Genomic DNA, 19,214 nt, shown 5'->3' on the forward strand with positions numbered 1-19,214 from the left:
AGACATTGTGAAGCAAGTTGGCCCCGATCACAAAAGTCCTGAGTTTACAATAAAGTGACAAGTAAAGAAGAGCAATATATATATATTTATAGGTCAGTAGAAACATTATATTGTTCCAGACTTTCTATTTCCTGTCTGGTTTTAAAACAGAGCTTCTAACAAACAGAGAGATTGTTTACGACACTAAACACATAACGACAATTTTAGCTGAATTTTATCCCCTGTGTGATAGATGACAGTGTGGACGGTTTTACATTATGATCCCATAACACGAGACAACTGTGTGATGATAATTGGAAATAAAAACGAAGGATTGTCTTTTATTAGAAAAATAACACTCCCACTGTTAATTGGCTCCCATGATTATAAAGGCACTACATTTCCTCTCTTTGCTTCAGTAGCAGAAACAGTCTGGTGTTACTTTTAAGTTTTTTTTATGTGACATATTCAGATAGTTTCTTCATCATCTAACTGAAGAGCCATCAGTCATATATAATAATTCCTACATGTATTTTAAGCCTTATTATCCTACTTTTAATATGTTGTGAAATTATTTCTTGTGTTTCTGCATCTTCTTATTCTGTTGTATGATTACAGGCTTGTTTACATTCCACTTCGTTAAATATAACTTTTTTCTGTCCCTAAAGCATTAGATTTCCACAGGTACTTTCTATCACTGTTTCATCTCGTATCATATGAAGTACCTCATTTATAGTTCTGAGGAATTTGCTTGTAATTAAAAACCCCGCCTCTTTCACACAACAGACTTGTAGCTTGAAAACCTAGAGTTGCCTGAGCTAGCTGATAACCAGCTTCCTAGTTCTGGTTATCTGGACGGAAAATATTAAGTTCAGTGAAGCCAAATAACAAAAAGACATCCTGGGAACTTGCCGTGTGGTCCAGGCCCCCGAAGACCGATTTGACACAACTACACAAATTCTAAATTATCTATGTGTGTACAATTTGGCTGATGTTTAGTGGTGTATTTTTAATTTCGGTCAACTAAAAGGAACAACTAAAAAAAACCATGAAGGGAAATTACCCAAACTGTTTTTAGGTTTTATGTTTTTTGCCGGGTAAAGTAAATATCTGGATCTATTGTATCAGCCTGCATCATCTAATTTGTAAAGGCTACATTCATTTCTCATCATATCAATATGACATATAATAGCTGCCTGTCACAGAATAAAATGGATTCATTAAAAAATTTCAAATATTTTTTTATCATTCTATAATTTAAGTGAAGTGCAACCATTATATCTTTTTACATCTTAATATAGTTTAGTATAACTGAAGGTGGTGGTGTGTTTGCCACTGTCCTGCAGCCCTTCATCAAATTTAATTTTACAACCTTCAGGTCCTCCAATAAAAATCCCCTTTACCATATTATTTTTAAAAGTGCATCTTAAGTGAATAAAGTTAAAAACGTACAAGATAAAAAAACAGATAAGGCCACATGATCAGTGCAAATCCTGCTCAGAAGTATTACACCCAGTCTTATGTGAGGTGTCAACATGTACTGTATGTGTATAGTATGCGCTGTCTTCTATCATCTTGTATCAGAGATTTACCATGCACACGGTCTCATAAAAATCATCTACGTTGGAACCGCCCACGCTACAAAGGTGCAAGGTGTTTATTGGTAGACGGCCAAAATTTAAACCCTTACCCACCCTCAGGCCACCCACCCCTTCAAAAATCCTTCCTCCATCCCTGTCTACCTTTGCCAGTGTGAGGTGGTAGCGTGGCTTGTAGGAATCCTTGTGGAGCAAGCCCTCCTTCCTGTAGGCCTCCTGCAGGCCGCTGTTGAGCTGCTGGAGGTAAGGCAGAGGCTGAGGACTCAGGTACAGCACCTTCCCGTTGAAATGTTTCAGCTTCACGGGGAAGGTCAAAGCCACTGGAGGGTTGCGATCCAAATGGGCAAAGCACCTCAGGATCTTCGCAGCAGCAGCTACTTCAGCTGGGCCCTGCAGGTTCAGGAGACACATAGTGACATGAAGTTTGGAGGCGTCCTGCCAGTGAGGGGCAGAGGACGGGATGAGGGTGGTGAGCTCCTTCCGCAGCCGTTGGAAACATGTGAGGATAGCAGGAGTGTTGGCCCTGAAGGTGATGAAGTGCGTGGGTCGTCTTCTAGAGGACTGACCACCACGCTTCTCTTCTCTCTGCTCCAGAGGTGCCGATGGATTCTGGCTGATGTTCAGGGCTCCAAGATAACTCTGCACATAGTAGAGGAGGAACATAAAGAGAGTCACTGTGATAAATGTGAATCGTAATAGCAGAACAAGAATGTTTCAGGGTGACAGCTTTTGCTGTTCCTACCGAAGAATCCTCTTTGCCTTCCCAGCTTTCTTCCCATTCTTCCAAAGCATCTTCCTTACCCTCCTCTTCTACGCCCGCTCCGTCTTTCTGGGACGAGGACATTTGGTCTGTTGACACTCCAAGTCTAAAATCAAAGCAGGTGAGCAAAATTACTCAAGAGGCAGGAGAGTATCTTTCCAGATTGCTTTTCAAGGTTGAGCTTTCACACCCAAAACCAAGACACTCATGTAAACATTAATTTCCTAAAAGTAAAATATTATGTCTTGACATCGTAGAATAAAAAATATATTTTCCAACTTCTCATCCTGTGTCTTTGTATTAATTGTTCAGTTATCTTCCAAAGATATGTAAAAAAAATAAATAATCTTTTAATTTTTTTTTTTACATCAAAATCTCCCTTTCTTGGGAGATTTTGAGTATGTATCAGTTCGCTGTGAAATGTCACACAGATGACTAATCTTGAATTTTACCCTGCCCACATATTCTGTTTAATTTGCAAATACGTCACATCACAAAATCTCAAGATGCTCTTACTTTGTTTCACTGTGAGTTTAAGTTGAAAAAAATGTAGCACGTAACATCTGTTTTGTCCTGTTCATGAGTTGTTATCTTTTCAGTTGGACTGATGAAAAAAGGATGAACACCAGACCTATTTTCAGCCTCCTCCACAGCACATGCTCCTTGTGAGTCCTGTTGTTCCTGAGAAGCTTTGCGTCTACACTTTGGAGCTGTTTGTGCTGAGTCAGGGGTGTGAATATTCATCTCATTCTGCTTATCTTCCTCCAGATGTGTGTTCTCAGTTTGAGTACACTCCTCTGTTTCACTCTCTTCCTGCCCACTGACAGCAGGTGGCTGGTCTTCTGTTGCTTTAAGGCTGTCTTGTTCCAAAATCAGTCTCTGTTGTTGTTCTTGGTCTTCTGTGTGGATTTCTTGTAAGATAAATGAATGTATTTGTTCAGTGGAAATTCTGTGTGCTGGCTTTTGTGCTTAACTTTTCTGTGTGTAAGTACGTGTATGAAAGGTGGGAGAGCAATAAAGGCTCCTCTCTTACCCTCTACTTCCTCCTCCCCTCCAAAGGGGGGAGCCAGAGATTGACCAGTGGAGCCAAACACCCTGTCAGTCCTGGTGTGGCGGTCCCAGACGCGGTGCCCTCTGTAGGTGAAGTACTGGATCCTGTGTCTGGGAAGGGCAAGCTCAGCAGTGTAATCGCAGTCACAAGGGTCGGTATCCCAGTTGAAGTCAGAGAAGGGACGCTCCAGTACGCCGAGGAAGCGATCCACATACCCCACTACAAATTGGGAGGCATCCACTGATGGGTCCCACAGGATCCGAGAGATAACATCATCTGCTGTCCGCATGCGAGGCTTTTTGCTCACATCTGAGGGGGAATAAATGGGGGATAAAAAGGGGAGGATAAAAAAAAGATCATTATAGAGAAAAAAGGATAACGATTAAAAGTTTCCAGGGCCTCTTAGGAGTATGATGTCATTATCAGATGACTTAAGTAACTCGCTAAACGTGGAGTGACCTTTTCCCTCGTTGTCTTTTGGCTTCGTTGCTATGTTCACTTTGCCTTTCTTCTTCTTGTCTGTCTTTTCTCCATCCTGTTTGTCATCCTGGTCAGGAGTGACAGCAACTGAATCATCTATGGATGGGTCACTTGGAAAAGAGAGCAACAAGAGTCTTATTTATATATAAGAAATTAGAGCAAAATTATGCATCTAATTCAACTTGACTCATATGAGCCTTCAAGTAGGCTAAATTCTGTACTGCTCTCACACTAGCCTTGACTAAGCTGTATCAATCTGCCTGCTGTGAAAAATGAGCAGTAACATTAGAATTAAAAAATACACACAAGACAAAGTTAAGAAAATCTGAAGAAATCTAAAAAAAATAAGAAAAAGAGTTGATATGCGGGCAGCCATCTATTTAATGCTAGCAGCCTTAGTGTTGCACTTAATTAAAAATAAATTTAAAAGTAAAAAACGACACTACTGAATAATTCTCTATTACCAGAATGGACTTTGCAATAAGTAGTTAACATTCAGGCAGCCATTGATTTAATGCTAGCAGCTGTGTTACAATGATTTCCAACCTCTTAAAGATACATTAACTAAATGACTAAGTGAGCTGCTGACTTTGCTGATCAGGGTAAGGCGAGCAGACCTGTGAGACAAACGACATCTGTGGCCAAAATGACACTTTCCCATCAGGAAAAACTGGCACACGCCGACTCCTTCTTCATCTCGTCCTGCTGACTCTGTCAATGATAAAACGACAGAGAGAGAGAGAAGTGAAGGCTAAAGTAAGCAAGACAGACGGGCAATGAAACTGTAATGACAGGAATGTAAAGCAAGTAACCGTGGAATATTACCTCGGAAGAATAACACAGCAATGGCACTTAAGAAAAACTAATGTTGCTGAGAGCAGCTTATGTGTAAAATTGGCAGCCTAGTCTCTTTGAAGCTACCAGACAGTTATTTGTATTATGTACACTGACTAATACTAAACCATTTACGGTTAATATGTTTGGATGCCTGCCCCATAATTCCGCTTAGATATGACGAGGGCCTGTTCTAAGTAAGGAGATCATAAATTAAAACACCTACAAACATGACATCTTAACTCTACAGTCTGACCTGTCTCTAATGAACTGACCGGCAGTTGAACCTGGAGGCCGAACTGAGCTGAAGAGAGAGGATACACGGTACAATACATGCTGCAAGTGTATAGTCGTTTTCACTAAAACTAAAAATACCTACAACACTGTGGCAGGATGTTCTCAGATTAGGGTTTTGACAGTTTACTTAATAAATGAAAATGTTTATATACAGTATTATACGAGATTCATCCTAAAGCAGAAAATTAGCTATTTAATTGTGCAGTTTGCTTGTGCATGTGTGTTTTAAATATATGGGTGAGCTCTGTCTCCCATATCACCCTTACATGACTGCTCTGCTCTGGAAGATATGTTTATGTGTGCCAGATCACAGATACATGGTAAAAATCTCTGACGTCAGAAAATATGATCCCTTATCACCTGCCTCCAGAGTGCTGGTAAACATATCAAATTTAATCCTCCTTTACTGGATTATCTATATCTAAATGCCTAAAAAAAAAGTCCTCAAAAGGAATCTGGAAGTGAAAAGAAATGATCTGGATAATACTATACTTCCTCTCCAACACACTTACAAAGAATAAATCTTATAACAGGTGGCAATGACCCGCCCCAGAGGGCTCAAATGTCAGCCAACGACTTAGGATGTGGTTGCCTGTAAACTCAAACGCATGCCACACAACCCACAGTGTTATTTCCAGATAGGAGATCTGAACGTGACTAACAACCCAAATGTTTTAATTATTAGCTGTACTCTCCTCCTTCCCGCCGAGTGGGCACTACTTGGCACGGGCTGACCAGTTCATGGGAGATCATGGCACTCTTAGCAGTCTTTCAACTGCTTCCAGGCATACAAATCTCACATCAAGAGATTGGAAATAACTGTGGAAAACTAATAATTAAACCTTAGGAAGTTCTTTTATTCCTTCGGAAAGTTTCTTTTGATTTGAGCCCAGTGAGACACATGGAAGTAGAAGCAGACAGTGAATCTTCTCATGCTGGATCTTGGGGTCAGAGCCAACACCTCTGAGCCTCTTGAGCCTTTTGACTCACTTCCTGATTCCTGACACGGATTCCAGCAGAGCAGCTCAGCATGCAGTGGAAATACTGGTTTTTATTATAATAGTGAAACACACACCGTTCTCATTTTTCAGTGTAAGGGGTGGTGGTCAGCGGTAGTGACAATAACACTATGAATGTACCAGAACTGTAGTTGCTCACAATGACTGAGAATTGTAGCACTAACTCAGGAATTTGATTACAGGGTTTCTTAAGTAGAAAGCGTTCAGAGTGATGTAGTTTCAAGACTTACCAGAAGACTACTTTACAGTGTCAACATGTATCACAATAGTGGCCTCATATATAGCCACATATAGCCTCACCTTTAGCTATATGTTTCAATTAAGTTAGTGGCCATTTGACAGACACTAACAGTATAAATAAAACTGTAAAATGTGCTTTACCTGTTGTGGCTTTTAAGGAGTCTTTGCCACGGTTTGGGTCAGCTGGGACACCTGTATCTGGACTTGTGGGTGCCAAGTGGGTCCCATCATCCCTCTGGTCCCCTGATGAAGTTGAGGGCACTTCTGACGCGTCTGAGGCCATGTTTAAGTCTGTGATTTAAAAGGCATTTTTACTTAAAAACACGCCTGCTGTTTGCCCAGACAGTATGAGGAACGAAAACCTGACACTCACTAAAACTTGCGTTGGACAACATTATTTAACCTTCCGTAATTCAAGAACTCATAGAAAACCTAACACTATTGTTAAAATAGTACATTGAACATAAACATGAATATATTTTTTAATGTTTAACATACTAACCGAATAACCAAACGGTTTCGACTCCCGATCGCCCTTTGACCCTGAGTTTGTTATCGGTCTGGGAATTATGGGTAATGTAGTGATTATTTGGCTTTCGCCGAAAAAATGCTTTTATGGAGACGTTAAACAAAGCTTAGTAAAAGAAAACAACCCCACTGTTAGCAGATTATCTTCCCACTTTGAAAATACTCGAAGATATTTTAAAAGAAACGGTTAAAATTAAGAAAAAATAAGATAGTTAGCGGCCATACGTCATCTGTGCTCGAGCGCGTGACTCTGCGTCACATGATCAGTTGTTGCCAGCTAGTAGCAACTGCCCAGAAGAAAAACACAACAAGAAAAGTATATAAAACCTAAATTTGAGACACAGAGAATCATGGATTTTTGAAAAAAAACCGCACAAGATTATACTTGTTTTTACGCCACTGGCTCAACATGCTGCCTTTTCTATAACGTCATTTTTGGACACTGCGACCAATGAATGTCCCTTTGTGAACTAGCTTTGAGTCATTTGTTAAACTTGGCTCCGCTTGAAGGTAAGCTATCTTTTATTATCAGTTGTAATAACCATGTCGTAACCCTAGTGCAACCTGTTAATTTCAGCGACAGATGTGATGACCTTCATGCAAACCCATTTAGCACAATAAACATCTGAAAAATGTGTTCTCTCCCTTTTAGATGAATGCTCTGGTTGCTCTCTGTCACTTCTGTGAGCTCCATGGCCCCCGGACGTTGTTCTGCACCGAGGCATTGCACCCTCCATCCCCATCCCCTTCCTCCCAGGCAGGCCCCTCAGTGCCTGGGGACCGAGACAGAGATGGGGACCGGGAAGGTGAAGGACTGACCATGAGGGCCAACAGCTCGGCCACACAGAGAGGAGAAATGTGTGAGGTGAATGGAGGAGGGAAATGTCAACTGACAATGAGTCGTATCCCTTTCTACATTGTAACACTCAAGATATAATTTTTTGGTTGCAGATGAGTCCGTTGTCTTTGTCAACTGTCTCATTGTCCTCTTCTTTTTGCCTCACAGGGATGCCGATCTCTTCCCGCATCTCACCCTGGCTTTGTGAGTATTGATGATGAGACAGGCATACGCTTTCTGAGCCACCAGCATCCTAGACAGCCACAGCTTTTCAGTGTGGTCCGCCAGGCCTGCGTACGCAGCCTCAGCTGTGAGGTAAACAGTGACGTACGTCTGCATGTATGTGTGTGTGAGTCACACATCTCATGCACTAAATAAACTTAACAATTTTCTTATTCCTTTGTCTCCTCATATACTCCCTCCTATTTTCTTTCTTTCTGTTTTGTCAGGTGTGTCCTGGACGTGAAGGGCCAATTTTCTTTGGAGATGAACAACACGGTTTTGTGTTTTCACACACTTTCTTTATCAAAGACAGCCTCGCCAGGGGGTTCCAGCGTTGGTACAGTATTGTCATGGTAGCCATGGACAGGATCTACCTTATCAACTCCTGGCCTTTCCTGTTACGCCACCTTAGACTCACTATACAGAGCCTGCAAAGCACAGCCCTGAAGGTAGGCTGCACACATGAACACAGTCATTTTCCTCAGACAGAAATATGAAGACTTATTCTGTTGACATTCACATTTTAGTGCTCTAATATCAGAATTTCTGACCTCTCCTGGCACCGACTTCTCAAACAGGTGTTTGACAACGAGCAAGGAGTGTGCCCCCAGCGAGCAGTGAGGATGAACAGTGTGTTCTCACCGGCAGTTTTTCCACACCAAAGGAGTGGCAACGCAGCCCGGTCACTAACTTCTCTCACTCAGCATCCCAACCTCTGGGCCAGCCTGCACTCCTCCTTTAGCTGGTGAGTCAATATACTGACAGACCCACCATAACATAGAAGTCTTGGCATCTACACATCTTGTTTTTTTCCACATGTAGTCACTCACCATGACATGTGGATGTGTGGTTTAACCTCGTTTCTAGGCTGCTGAAGGCCTGTGGTAGTCGTCTGACAGAGAAGCTGCTGGAGGGAGCCCCCACTGAGGACACTCTGGTGCTCATAGAGAGACAGACAGGTAAACTAATTGTCCTTAATTGCACATTATGCTTTTTTATTTACTATTCCGTTGCGCAAGCATTTGTATTTACATCTGTTCAACCCTATCACTGTTCAAAAACTAAAGATCAACAATTGTCCAGTGACGCAGTAAAAAAAAGGGCCTAACAGTCACCTGGGCAGTGCTTCAACATGTCTCTCCCTCTTGATGGAGGATGATATCAGCAGATGTCATGGGTTTTACACCATGTGGCGATGTTGTATCACCAGTCTGAAAAGTCTCCTGTGAAAGGCTGATTCACTTGGTCAGCCAGCTAAGAGACTCTCTGCCAGAAAAACAGGGTGATTCATTTAACCAAAACTTCAAACACAAATCAATATTTAAAATCCAGATTTATACCGTGTATTTCCAAGTCAGTGCAGCTCTGTAGAATTTTACTCATCCCAGTTCTAGAGAAGTTGGGATGTCATGCAAAACATGAATAAAGCAGAATGCAATAATTTGCTGATCCTTTTATGGCACATATTCAATTGAAAACAGTACAAAGACAATATATTTAATGTTTAACCTTATCAACTTTATAGATTTTTGTAAATATATGCTTATTCTGAGTTGGAACACTTTTAAAAAAAAGTTGGGACAGGGGCAACAAAAGACTGGGAAAGTTGTGCAATGCTCAAAACGTCTGTTTGGAACGTTCCAGAAATAAACAGGTTAATTGGTAACAGGTGATAGTATCATGACTGGGTATAAATGGAGCATCCCTGAAAAGGCTCAGTCTTTCACAAGCAAGGATGGGGCAAGGTTCACCACTTTGTGAACAACTGCGTGGGCAAATAGTCGAACAGTTTAAGAACAATGTTTCTCAGCGCACATATGCAAGGAATTTAGGGATTTCACGATCTATAGTCCATAATATCATTAAAAGATTTAGAGAATCCGGAAAAATCTCTGCACAGGAGGGGCAAGGCCAAAAACCAACATTGAATGCCCGTTACCTTCTATCCCTCAGGTGGCACTGCATTAAAAACAAGCATCATTCTGTAGTGGATATTACTACATGGGCTCGGGAACACTTTGGAACACAATTTGTCACTTCATCCCTAAATGCAAATTAACTCCACTATGCAAAGCAAAAGCCGTATATCAACAACATCCAGAAACACTGCCTACTTCTGTGGGCCTGAGTTCATCTGAGATGGACTGACGCCAAGTGGAAAAGCGTGCTGTGGTCTGATGAGTCAACATTTCAAATTGTTTTTGGAAATCATGGATGTCGTTTCCTGCGGGCCAAAGAGGAAAAGGACCATCCAGATTGTTATCAGCGCAAAGTTCAAAAGCCAGCATCTGTGATGGTATGGGGGTGTGTTAATGCTCATGGCACTCGCACATCTGTGAAGGCGCCATTAATGCTGAAAGGTACATACAGGTTTTGTAGCAACATATGCTGCCATCCAGACGCCGTCTTTTTCAGGGACATTCTTGCTTATTTCAGCGAGACAATGGCAAGCCTCATTCTGCACATGTTACAACAGCATGGTTTCATAGTAAGGGTGCGGGTACTAGACTGGCCTGCCTGCAGTCCGGACCTGTCTCCCATTGAAAATGTGGGGCGCATTATAAAGTGCAAAATACGACAACAGAGACCCTGAACTAAACTAAAGTTGTATATCAAGCAAGAATGGGAAAGAATTTCACTTTCAAAACTTCAACAATTAGTGTCCTCAGTTCATAAACGCTTACTGAGTGTTTTTAAAAGAAAAAGTGATGTAACACAGTGGTAAATATGCCCCTGTCCCAACATTTTTGGGACATGTAGCAGGTATCAAATTTAGAATGAGTGTATATTCACAAAGAAACAATTAAGTTTATAAGTTTGAACATAAAATATCTTGTCTCTGTACTGTATTCAGTTGAATATAGGTTGAGAAGGATTTGCAAATCATTGTATTCTATTTTTATTTACATTTTAAACAGCATCCCAACTTTTTTGGAATTGGGGTTTGTAATATCCTGTTCCCTGTTAATAATGTGAGTAAATAAACACTTCTGCCACAAGTCACAGTTACAAAGTGATTTGAAAACATACTTTAAATTCATCATAATAAAATACAAGAAAATAACTTTTAAAAGTCATGCCATGTCATTGTAAATAAATTGTTTTTAAGTTCCCTTGTGTGCTGTTAGAATTAGTTTTGCAGTTAGTCACAGATAAGAGGTGACATTATACTGATTTTGATCTGGAAATTTGGCATGAGTGGGATCATGTGCACATTGCATCATATCCTATTTGTGATAAAGTGTAATAGTTTCCAGTGGAATTCCCCCACATTTGTAATGAATCTCAACGTGTAAATATTTGGTCATTTTCTATTTCTGTTTATGTTATTCTGTGCTACTAAAAGAGCAAGAAGAGGAAATGAGCTGCTGGGAGGGAGCAGAAGGAGGCGGTTCAAAGTCACAGCGACTCCAGTCAGAGAGCGAGCTGGGCCATGACTTCCTGTGTGACGATGGAAAATTAGATGACTTGCCTGGTCCAAAGTTTAGGTCACTGAGGCACTTGAGACAGGTACATTTTGGTACTTTTTGAGCTTGTGTATAATAATGTGAAACGGAAAATGACAAAGTGAAAAGAAAAGCAAGGACGATAAAGATGCTCAACCACGTTGTTTCCTCAACATTTGAGGATGGAGAGCCTTACAGTCACATTTTTACAAGAATTAAATGAAATGTTCATGACAGCTCTGGAAGTTTATTCACATTTTTATATCAGCTCACTGCCTCATAACCACACACATACAGTATTTGTGAGCTGTTGTACATTACAGTTTGATTTGTTCTGCAGGTCCTCGGGGCTGCGGAGTTCCGTCAGCTTGCGTGGCACGTGCTCATGGGAAATCAGGTCATATTGAGAGGCGCAGACCCCGGGCTCATCCAATCAGCTTTTATAGTACTCAAGGTACTCTACAATGCTGCTGCTGAGAGATAATGTTATTATGATGTAGCTAAATATGACCTATATAACACTAGTGAAATTCCTCGTTAGTTTAACAATGGTATAATAGTGTGTTATCAGGTAAATTCAATGAAACACATTTTTACAATCATCTAAACACTAAACACACATCTTTTATGTTTTGAGGGTTAAACCTAAGATTTTTTTTCTTAAATTCTTGAGGACATAACATTATTTGAGCTACAGTGACACACCTTGACATTTTCTTTGCCTGTACATGCTCCTCTGATTTTTCTCTGCGAGTTTCAAAAACAAGACAGAGCATGTTTTCATGTGACAGTTATCGTTCATTTAAGATATTTTAGTTAAGCCTTGTAATCATTTTTGATACGAAGTGTGGTGTAATTGCATCTTTTTTCGTAAATACAATTGTTTACAGTTATACTGTTGCATGGATTATGCTGCTTCCCAGTAGGAACTTTCCACAGCAGACATTTTACTTGTTATAATGGGAAAAGTACAGGTTTTACTAATAACATCAACAAACAGTGCGACAGTGAGCCAACATGCACAATTCCAGGAAACTGAAACGGAAGCAGCTAAGTAGTATTCAGTCATCATTATGTTTTATTATGTACACCTGTGCTTTTTGCTCCTATAACATGTCAAAATGTCCTCAGTGAAAATCCTAGATGTATACCTCTTTAACCTAACCAACCAAGTTTATCATCTGAATTGCTGTTCTGTCTCCCATCAGTCTTTGCTCCCAGTCGGCTGTGTACGTTCTGTGCCATACAGCGCTCAGTACGAGGAGGCCTACAAATGCAACTTCCTGGGTCTCAGCCCGGATGTGGCTATCCCGACTCACGTCAGCTCTTCAGGTACAGAAGAGTCTCAAGGCTCACGCTGTCTCACTAATTGTCGGCTTGCACGTACCAATGTCACAGGTCATGTTAGTGTGTTGAATTCACCTTCTGTCTGTCTGTCCTGTAGAGTTTTCAGTGCTGGTGGATATCAGCTCAGAGAGAGGCTGTCAGATCTCAGCTGTAGGTGAAGACAATATCTCCTCACTGTATCAGTTCACCATCAGCAGTGCCAATACACAGCCCACTGACAGGGGTGAGCATACCTGAGTTTATTAATAGTGCCTGGATGTTTGCTGCCACTTTCACTATCCAAAAATATTTATAGCACTTTGCCTCTTAGTTAAACCTTGAAAGCAGAAAGCATATATCTCTTCCTGATTCAAATTAATTTAGTTAAATAGCAGAAAATGTTTTTAAAAATGTGATCTGTATCAAAATATACACCTAATTGTATACAGTAACAATCAAAAGTTTAAACATACTTTCTCATTTAAGGGAATGGGAAGGTGTGTCCAAGAATCTGTATCAAAAACAAATCAATAATTTCTTGGCCCACGACTTATCTTGCTTACGAAAATGTTTTAAATGAAAGTTGATTAATCTGCAAGTTATATGCTCGATTAATCAATTAATTAATTAGTTACTTAATAACTTAGTCTATAAAATGTCAGAAAATATTTTAAAAATGCCATTTATAACTTACCAGAGTCCAAGGTGGCGTCTTCAAATTCCTTGTTTTTTCCGAACAAAACCCAACAATATTTGTTCTGTCCTGTATGACAAGAAAAGCAGAAACTCCTTTATGGAGCTGAAACCAAAAACTGCTTTTTTGCTTGGAAATCGCTAATCAAAATAGTTGTTGATTAACTTATTAATCTTTGTTCTCTCCCAGGTCCGTCGTTACTGAACAAACTGGAGGTGGCCCTGTCTAATGAGAACCTGTCTGTGGATGTGGTGTCTCACTGCCTGCTGTGTTTGAAGGAAGAGTGGATGAAGTGAGTAAAATTCACTCATTCTTTAAGGAGACTACTTGAGTTTAAGTAAGATTTTACTTTTTTGCATATGTTAGCCTTCTAACAGCTCATCCTCGCTCTTTCAGCAAAGTCAAAGTGCTGTTCAAGTTCTCCAAAGTGGACGGGCGAGGGAGGGAGGACACACAGAAGGTGCTGGCCCTCCTTGGTACCACGGGGCCGGGCGAGGAGGACAATGTCAGGCTGCTCAAGTTCTGGATGACTGGGCTCAGCAAAACCTACAAGAGTCATTTAATGACTGCCGTCCGAGGGGGGGAGAGAAGCCCCAGCCAGTGACAGAGAGAGAGAGAGACAGGAGGTAGCAGGTTAAGAAAAGGGAGCTGGATAGAGGGGGAACTACTCAAGAAGGGAAAGTGAAAGCAAGGTTTTGCTAATAGTTTGGGAATTTTGTGGAGGGGGCTCCACAAAAAGGGGGAAAGGGGGCTATGAATAGATGACAGAAAGGCTGCAGCTCATCTATTATTGTCTTTCTAAGTAATGAGAAATCTGTTGTGTTCCTAACCCTGATTATTATCCAGCACAGATTAACACATTCAGTTCAGATGATGTATGAGGGTTTTTATTTGTCAAAGGGAATCACTTTTCATATATAAAGTTTAACTTATTACAAAAAGCGTCTTTAACTATTTTGCTGCTCTTTTAAAATGAAATAAATGAATGTGAACAGGTCAGTCTGGCGTCTGTGTTTTTTTCCACAATTGGCTCCATCTTGTGGCAAACAGGAAGAATAAAAAAGGGAGTGATAGTGAAGTGGAGGAGGAGAGCAGCATTTCTCTGCCAGCTCTCTAACTTGTTCGAGAGGCTGTCAGCCAACAAATCTCAAGTGGTGAAAGACAACACTTTTAGAGTTTTCTGTTGTCCTGAAACATACAAAATGGTTGCATAACACAGTCTCACTCCAATACTGGCGACCACATCAGCAGGATTTGGCTTCTTAATGAGCCAGTCGCACACTGATCCACTAAAACGCTGTACTTTTTTTTCATACCACAGTTATTTGACCCTTTTGCTTTGCTGAAGCTTGCAAACTTTAGTCAATAAAAGTCAGCCACATACGGCTTTGTTTAAATTGGGGGGGTGATTTTTTTTTTTCTTGACCCATACCTACTGTTTGTAGTAATTATATAACAAATTGTAACATAACTCATGTTGTAGTTTAAATTAAAAGGAAAAGTGAGTAAATATTATGTTTGGCCGTAGCTTTCCTTGCTAAATGAATCTACCTCTCCACATTGCTAGTATGTTAGTGTTGTCTAATTGACTCTTTTTTTCCTGTTGTGATGCTGTTCTACATCTAGCTCAAATCTGGATTTCATTTGGAAGTTTCACAAATAGAAGCACAAAGATCATTTGCAGCAGCTCTATAAATCAGTTACATATTTACCTCCCCGATATGAAAGCAATGTATGAAACAGCACAATGACTGGATATTTATACCCATCATAAAGACGCTTAGTGTAGGTGAGGAGGTTTCAAAGTAATGATTCCTCAGGGAGAGTTAACAGTTTCCTTGCTGTTACTCTCTAGTTTTGTTTTCCCCCTCACCAGAGAAGGAATTTAAAGGAAACAGTCCTGCTTCCCATGGCATGTGTCCAAAAAAAAAGGACATAGAGGAATTCCTGTTTGACACGAAGAAACAACTTTGTACTTCCCTCATTTTCATTTGTAATGAACTCCTCTCTTGACATCCAAGTGAAAACCAAAAGACATGATGCTGCTCAACACAACCTGAGGAAGCAGAACTTAATACCACAAGATGATGAAAGCTGTGCACAACAATGTTAGACGTCGCAATCACACCATCCACCTCTGCGGAACTGGTTTTTAACAGTAATAGCTTAAGAAAGCTGTCACGCATGGAATGACTTGCAAGTTCTGGCAGTACGGTGTTGCAATCCTTTGTCAGTTTGTCAAGGAATGTGATTTTTGATATAATAAGAAAAAAAGGAAAAGAAAATAGATTGTGATGATTAAACAGGATGATATTGCGCACTGGCTCTGGAGGGATAAAGACCAGGGGATCCACAGACACCGAGGTGTGGGGGAGAGTCCAAATGAAAAACATACGCTCCAACTGCATGACTAAGCCTCCTCGGGCCTGGTTTGGAGGGGGGAGGATGGGGGTCAGGCAATGTGGGGAGCAGGGGGAGGGGGACGGGTCAGTCAATAGTGAGGTAAAACGTGTGGTGGTGGGAGGGGCCGAGACTTAAAGGGAGCAGGCAAGCAATCCAGCTTAGCACTTTCACTTTGAGCGGAGCCTCTGTCTGAGTGAGGATACACAGAGTGGCCAGAGGGAGAGATAGAGAAGAGGAGGCCAGTGTCTCTCTCCCGCTTTATCCATTAACCAGTTTCGAGAGAGAGAGAGGAGTGACTCAAATTAGGCTGTTCAGGAAGATTCTAGGTCAGTGGGCAGGGGGTGGAAGAGGAAGAGATATAGTGAAAAGACTAAACAAAAAATAATCAAAAGCTTTGATAGGAAAAGGCTGCAGCCACTCAGGCTTAAGTGGGAAAATCCAAAGTGAGAGAGCAAGATGGTGTGAGTGGATTAATGAGGCATTTTTTTGGGAAGTACCAAAGAAACTCAAGAGGAAGGAATGTAAAAAGGATGTCAACAAGAAGACTGAACATCAAGCTGTGAAGGAGAAGACAGAGCTGCGTACTCTGTGTCAAAGACCTCAAGAAAAACCACAGAGGAGGAAACTTTGCCTTTCACAGTCTGACACAGAAACCCCTGTCTGTGTGTGTGTGATTGCTGTCACCAAGAGAAATGGAGAAGTGTCCATTCTTAAAAAGATAAAAAGGATGTCACTGCCAGGTGAGAAACAAGAACTAAATGCATGTTTATGCTTTTTGCAAACTTTCTTTTTCAAGTCTGTGGAAAAATTATGTATTATTGGGTCTGGTTAGTAGCAAATTTGTTCGGTTTTGTCTTGTCAAAATAGTATTCTTCCTTTTCAAATTAAATTTGTTGATGCAATAGTACATGTTGCAGAAATAGCCCATGTTTCATGTTAGCTTTTTCTGCAGAAAAAGCTAATTGAAGGAAATGATGTAATGGTTTTTAGTAGGTATGCAGTTTGTACAAGCCTACAAACCACAGAAAGTTTCCAGCAATTATCTGAATCTGTTTCGTCTCTGTCCTTCTCTCTCATGTCTCAAACAGTTTTGCTGTTGCTATCACTCTTGACTGTCCAATGTGGTGGATGTGACTTTGACTTGGAGGGTGTGAAAAATATTAAAAGAACTATCGACTCTAACCCTACTGGATTTGTAAGTTAAAACGCTTTTGACTTTTATGGCTTTTTCTTAGATGAAAACTATCCTCTGTGTAAGAATGATATAATCTTTATCCTTGAAAAAATACCACTTGTATTGATTGTGCTCAGTAAGTTGGTATTCTAATGAATGAGACCAAATGTTCTGCTCTGCCTTGTAATCTGATAACCTGCAAAGCTATCAAAAGACAAACTGTTAGTCACTGACATGTGTGACACAAAAGAGCCAAGTAGATTAATCATTGAGTGGTTCCACCTTGGTAGTTATATTCTTAATAAGTGACTAATCTTATATTGTTCCTGTCAGACTCAATATTTCAGCATAGCATTCTTTACTGTCTAAATATTAACCTCTTCATCTGTGAGTTAATTATAATCTTTTTCTTTGCTTTTCTTTTTCATTCTAGCGGACAGTATTTCCTAAAGATTACTATGTAGAGCACCGCTACACAAGAAGCATGCTCTGTGACACTGATCCGGTGAGTTGTCAGATAAGAAGGGGAAGTGAGGATGTGCAATAAATTAGTCATACATGTTAAAGCATGATAACAGTTTTCATCAGTCTTATATTGAAAGACTTTTTGGTTTCTTTAACAAGATATTTTATTTAATTAGTTTTCACCTGATCTTCAGCTCTATCTTGTAAAACTCAGTTTAGCAGTAAACTGTTGTCGCTTTGAGTCTTATTTGTAACTGAGTAATTGATGTGGTTTCTGTGGTGATTAGTCACATGTGTTTTGCGCACTAAAACTAACTTTGTTGTTGTTTTGTCATTCTTCATTTCCCTCTAGTGCTGTGTGTTCCCTGCTGCAGTAGTCCTCCTGGACTCCTGGCACGTGCTTCTCAGAAATCTCTGGGATGAGCACTTAAATCATTCTTTAATCATTGATCTAAAACAGACACTGGATAGAATCATAAGAAAGAACAAAAACACAGAGGTATGATTTTTATTTTTAATCATAATACCTTTTATATGTCCTGCTTTAAAGTTCAATAGACATCCTTCAAATGAAAAAAGGACAGAACTATCTCTTATGATTGCTTCCTGCAGTAATATCAATATTTGAATCTTTATTTCATGCATTTATGTGAAAGTAAATTCATCAGAGTCCTGAAGACTTTGTGTAATTGTGTCTTGGATCCCGTCTTTTAAATGTGTTTCTTGTTTCCTTGTGGTGCCACAGAGGTTCCAGGAGGAGACAGACCTGGCTCAATACACAGCACTATCTTCCTCTCCAGAAGAACTCCTCAAGCTAACATCAGAGCTTTTTACTCGGTGGCTCGAGATCGGATGCTTACCTTCAATTGAAACATGCACCCTCCCCACTTTGCCCCCCTCTGTTGAGAGAAAGGACTACGGTCCATCGAGGGCCAGACTCTTGACAACCCGAGCTATCAGCAATGTGGAGGAAGGACAGCCTGACATGATGATAGACATTACACAACCTCCGTGCAGCTGCAGTCCACCGTCCCTTTCATATTCTGCTTTTGTCTGGAGCCCCCTGCTATTCAGACTCTACTGGTGGTTGCTGCCGTAGTCGCTAAAAATGGATCTTTTTCGATGATGCACACAAAATGCAAGACATTTTCCTGGCACTGAATGATTGTTTCTGATGTTTGTGTCTTTGTGTTGTTATGCAGTAAGCTTTCTTAATATGAAGTGATATGCACAGGTTGCATTTAATGTCCAAAGTTAGTTCAAATAGCTATGTTCACTGTCCGACAGTGCTGTGTAACAACTGATATCACAGATATAAACATATAGCCTTCCTCTGTAGAGCAAGCCACAAGCTCCAGCTAGTTATGCTCTTCATGCTAACCAGAGATGCTGAGCAAGCCAATGCACATAAGCCATCGTCTTTTTGATGTGGAATTCATCACTGTTTACAATGAATGTTATGTAAATGTAAGATATGACTGTCGTAGACGTTTACTTTTGTATATAATTGTAAATTAAAGCCATTTAGATATATTTTGTGCAATTATTATCCAGGATATAATCTCAAAAAATGTAAGCTGTTTTTTCCTCTGAAGTTGGTTCTTTCCTGCCTGTTTTTTTTAGTGATTCATATTTGTCTCCATTCTGCTAAAAGGAGATTATATTTTGTTTATGATTATGCATTCCAGCAACAGGACACAGAGAGTACACATTCATGTGAGCTCATCCATTACTGCCACGCTCTGTGAAACAGTCGTTTCCAATCTACAAACACTTTTATAACCGTTTTGTAACTATGATAACAACTGAGAGACGGATTGCAGATGAGTAAGGAATGCACTCCGGATGGAACCGGGCTGC

The 19,214-nt window shown here is 40.4% G+C and overlaps 3 protein-coding genes across 4 annotated transcripts; 2 read left to right on the forward strand and 1 right to left on the reverse strand.

Annotated features, from left to right (window-relative positions):
• Window positions 1-375: 375 nt before the first annotated feature.
• Window positions 376-6,834, reverse strand: leng9 (leukocyte receptor cluster (LRC) member 9). Its single transcript, XM_042422847.1, has 8 exons — window positions 6,761-6,834; window positions 6,400-6,549; window positions 4,486-4,579; window positions 3,848-3,978; window positions 3,371-3,697; window positions 2,969-3,248; window positions 2,320-2,443; window positions 376-2,216 (listed from the first exon to the last, which is right to left on the reverse strand). The coding sequence occupies exons 2-8, from the start codon at window positions 6,539-6,541 to the stop codon at window positions 1,560-1,562; spliced, it is 1,755 nt and encodes a 584-aa protein (XP_042278781.1). The 5' UTR covers window positions 6,542-6,549; window positions 6,761-6,834; the 3' UTR covers window positions 376-1,559.
• A 217-nt stretch (window positions 6,835-7,051) lies between these two features.
• flcn (folliculin) lies at window positions 7,052-14,311 on the forward strand. 2 transcript variants are annotated; one of them, XM_042422848.1, is made up of 12 exons: window positions 7,052-7,296; window positions 7,439-7,651; window positions 7,793-7,951; window positions 8,074-8,295; window positions 8,425-8,591; window positions 8,714-8,805; window positions 11,193-11,356; window positions 11,633-11,746; window positions 12,501-12,624; window positions 12,737-12,862; window positions 13,502-13,604; window positions 13,709-14,311. In XM_042422848.1, the coding sequence occupies exons 2-12, from the start codon at window positions 7,439-7,441 to the stop codon at window positions 13,914-13,916; spliced, it is 1,692 nt and encodes a 563-aa protein (XP_042278782.1). In that variant the 5' UTR covers window positions 7,052-7,296; the 3' UTR covers window positions 13,917-14,311. The 2 variants fall into 2 exon arrangements, with proteins under 2 accessions (XP_042278782.1, XP_042278783.1); XM_042422849.1 differs by having other exon boundaries at window positions 7,053-7,296; window positions 7,793-7,939.
• Window positions 14,312-15,867: 1,556 nt separating this feature from the next.
• Window positions 15,868-18,887, forward strand: zgc:174888 (uncharacterized protein LOC558116 homolog). Its single transcript, XM_042424571.1, has 5 exons — window positions 15,868-16,455; window positions 16,804-16,910; window positions 17,323-17,394; window positions 17,707-17,853; window positions 18,100-18,887. Exons 1-5 carry the CDS (start codon window positions 16,443-16,445, stop codon window positions 18,451-18,453), a joined length of 693 nt encoding a protein of 230 aa, XP_042280505.1. The 5' UTR covers window positions 15,868-16,442; the 3' UTR covers window positions 18,454-18,887.
• Window positions 18,888-19,214: the final 327 nt, after the last annotated feature.

Source organism: Thunnus maccoyii, chromosome 10 (assembly GCF_910596095.1).
Source record: "Thunnus maccoyii chromosome 10, fThuMac1.1, whole genome shotgun sequence".
Lineage (NCBI taxonomy): Eukaryota > Metazoa > Chordata > Actinopteri > Scombriformes > Scombridae > Thunnus > Thunnus maccoyii.

Coding starts and splice junctions, on each gene's coding strand:
- leng9 (XM_042422847.1), bottom strand. CDS start 6,541: ATGGCCTCAGACGCGTCAGAAGTGCCCTCAACTTCATCAGGGGACCAG. Junction 4,580..6,399: donor CTCCTTAAAAGCCACAACAG/GTAAAGCACATT, acceptor TATCATTGACAG/AGTCAGCAGGACGAGATGAA. Junction 2,217..2,319: donor AAGGCAAAGAGGATTCTTCG/GTAGGAACAGCA, acceptor TACTATGTGCAG/AGTTATCTTGGAGCCCTGAA.
- flcn (XM_042422848.1), top strand. CDS start 7,439: ATGAATGCTCTGGTTGCTCTCTGTCACTTCTGTGAGCTCCATGGCCCC. Junction 7,652..7,792: donor AGAGAGGAGAAATGTGTGAG/GTGAATGGAGGA, acceptor TTTGCCTCACAG/GGATGCCGATCTCTTCCCGC. Junction 11,357..11,632: donor CACTGAGGCACTTGAGACAG/GTACATTTTGGT, acceptor TTTGTTCTGCAG/GTCCTCGGGGCTGCGGAGTT.
- zgc:174888 (XM_042424571.1), top strand. Junction 17,395..17,706: donor TGCTCTGTGACACTGATCCG/GTGAGTTGTCAG, acceptor ATTTCCCTCTAG/TGCTGTGTGTTCCCTGCTGC. Junction 17,854..18,099: donor GAAAGAACAAAAACACAGAG/GTATGATTTTTA, acceptor GTGGTGCCACAG/AGGTTCCAGGAGGAGACAGA.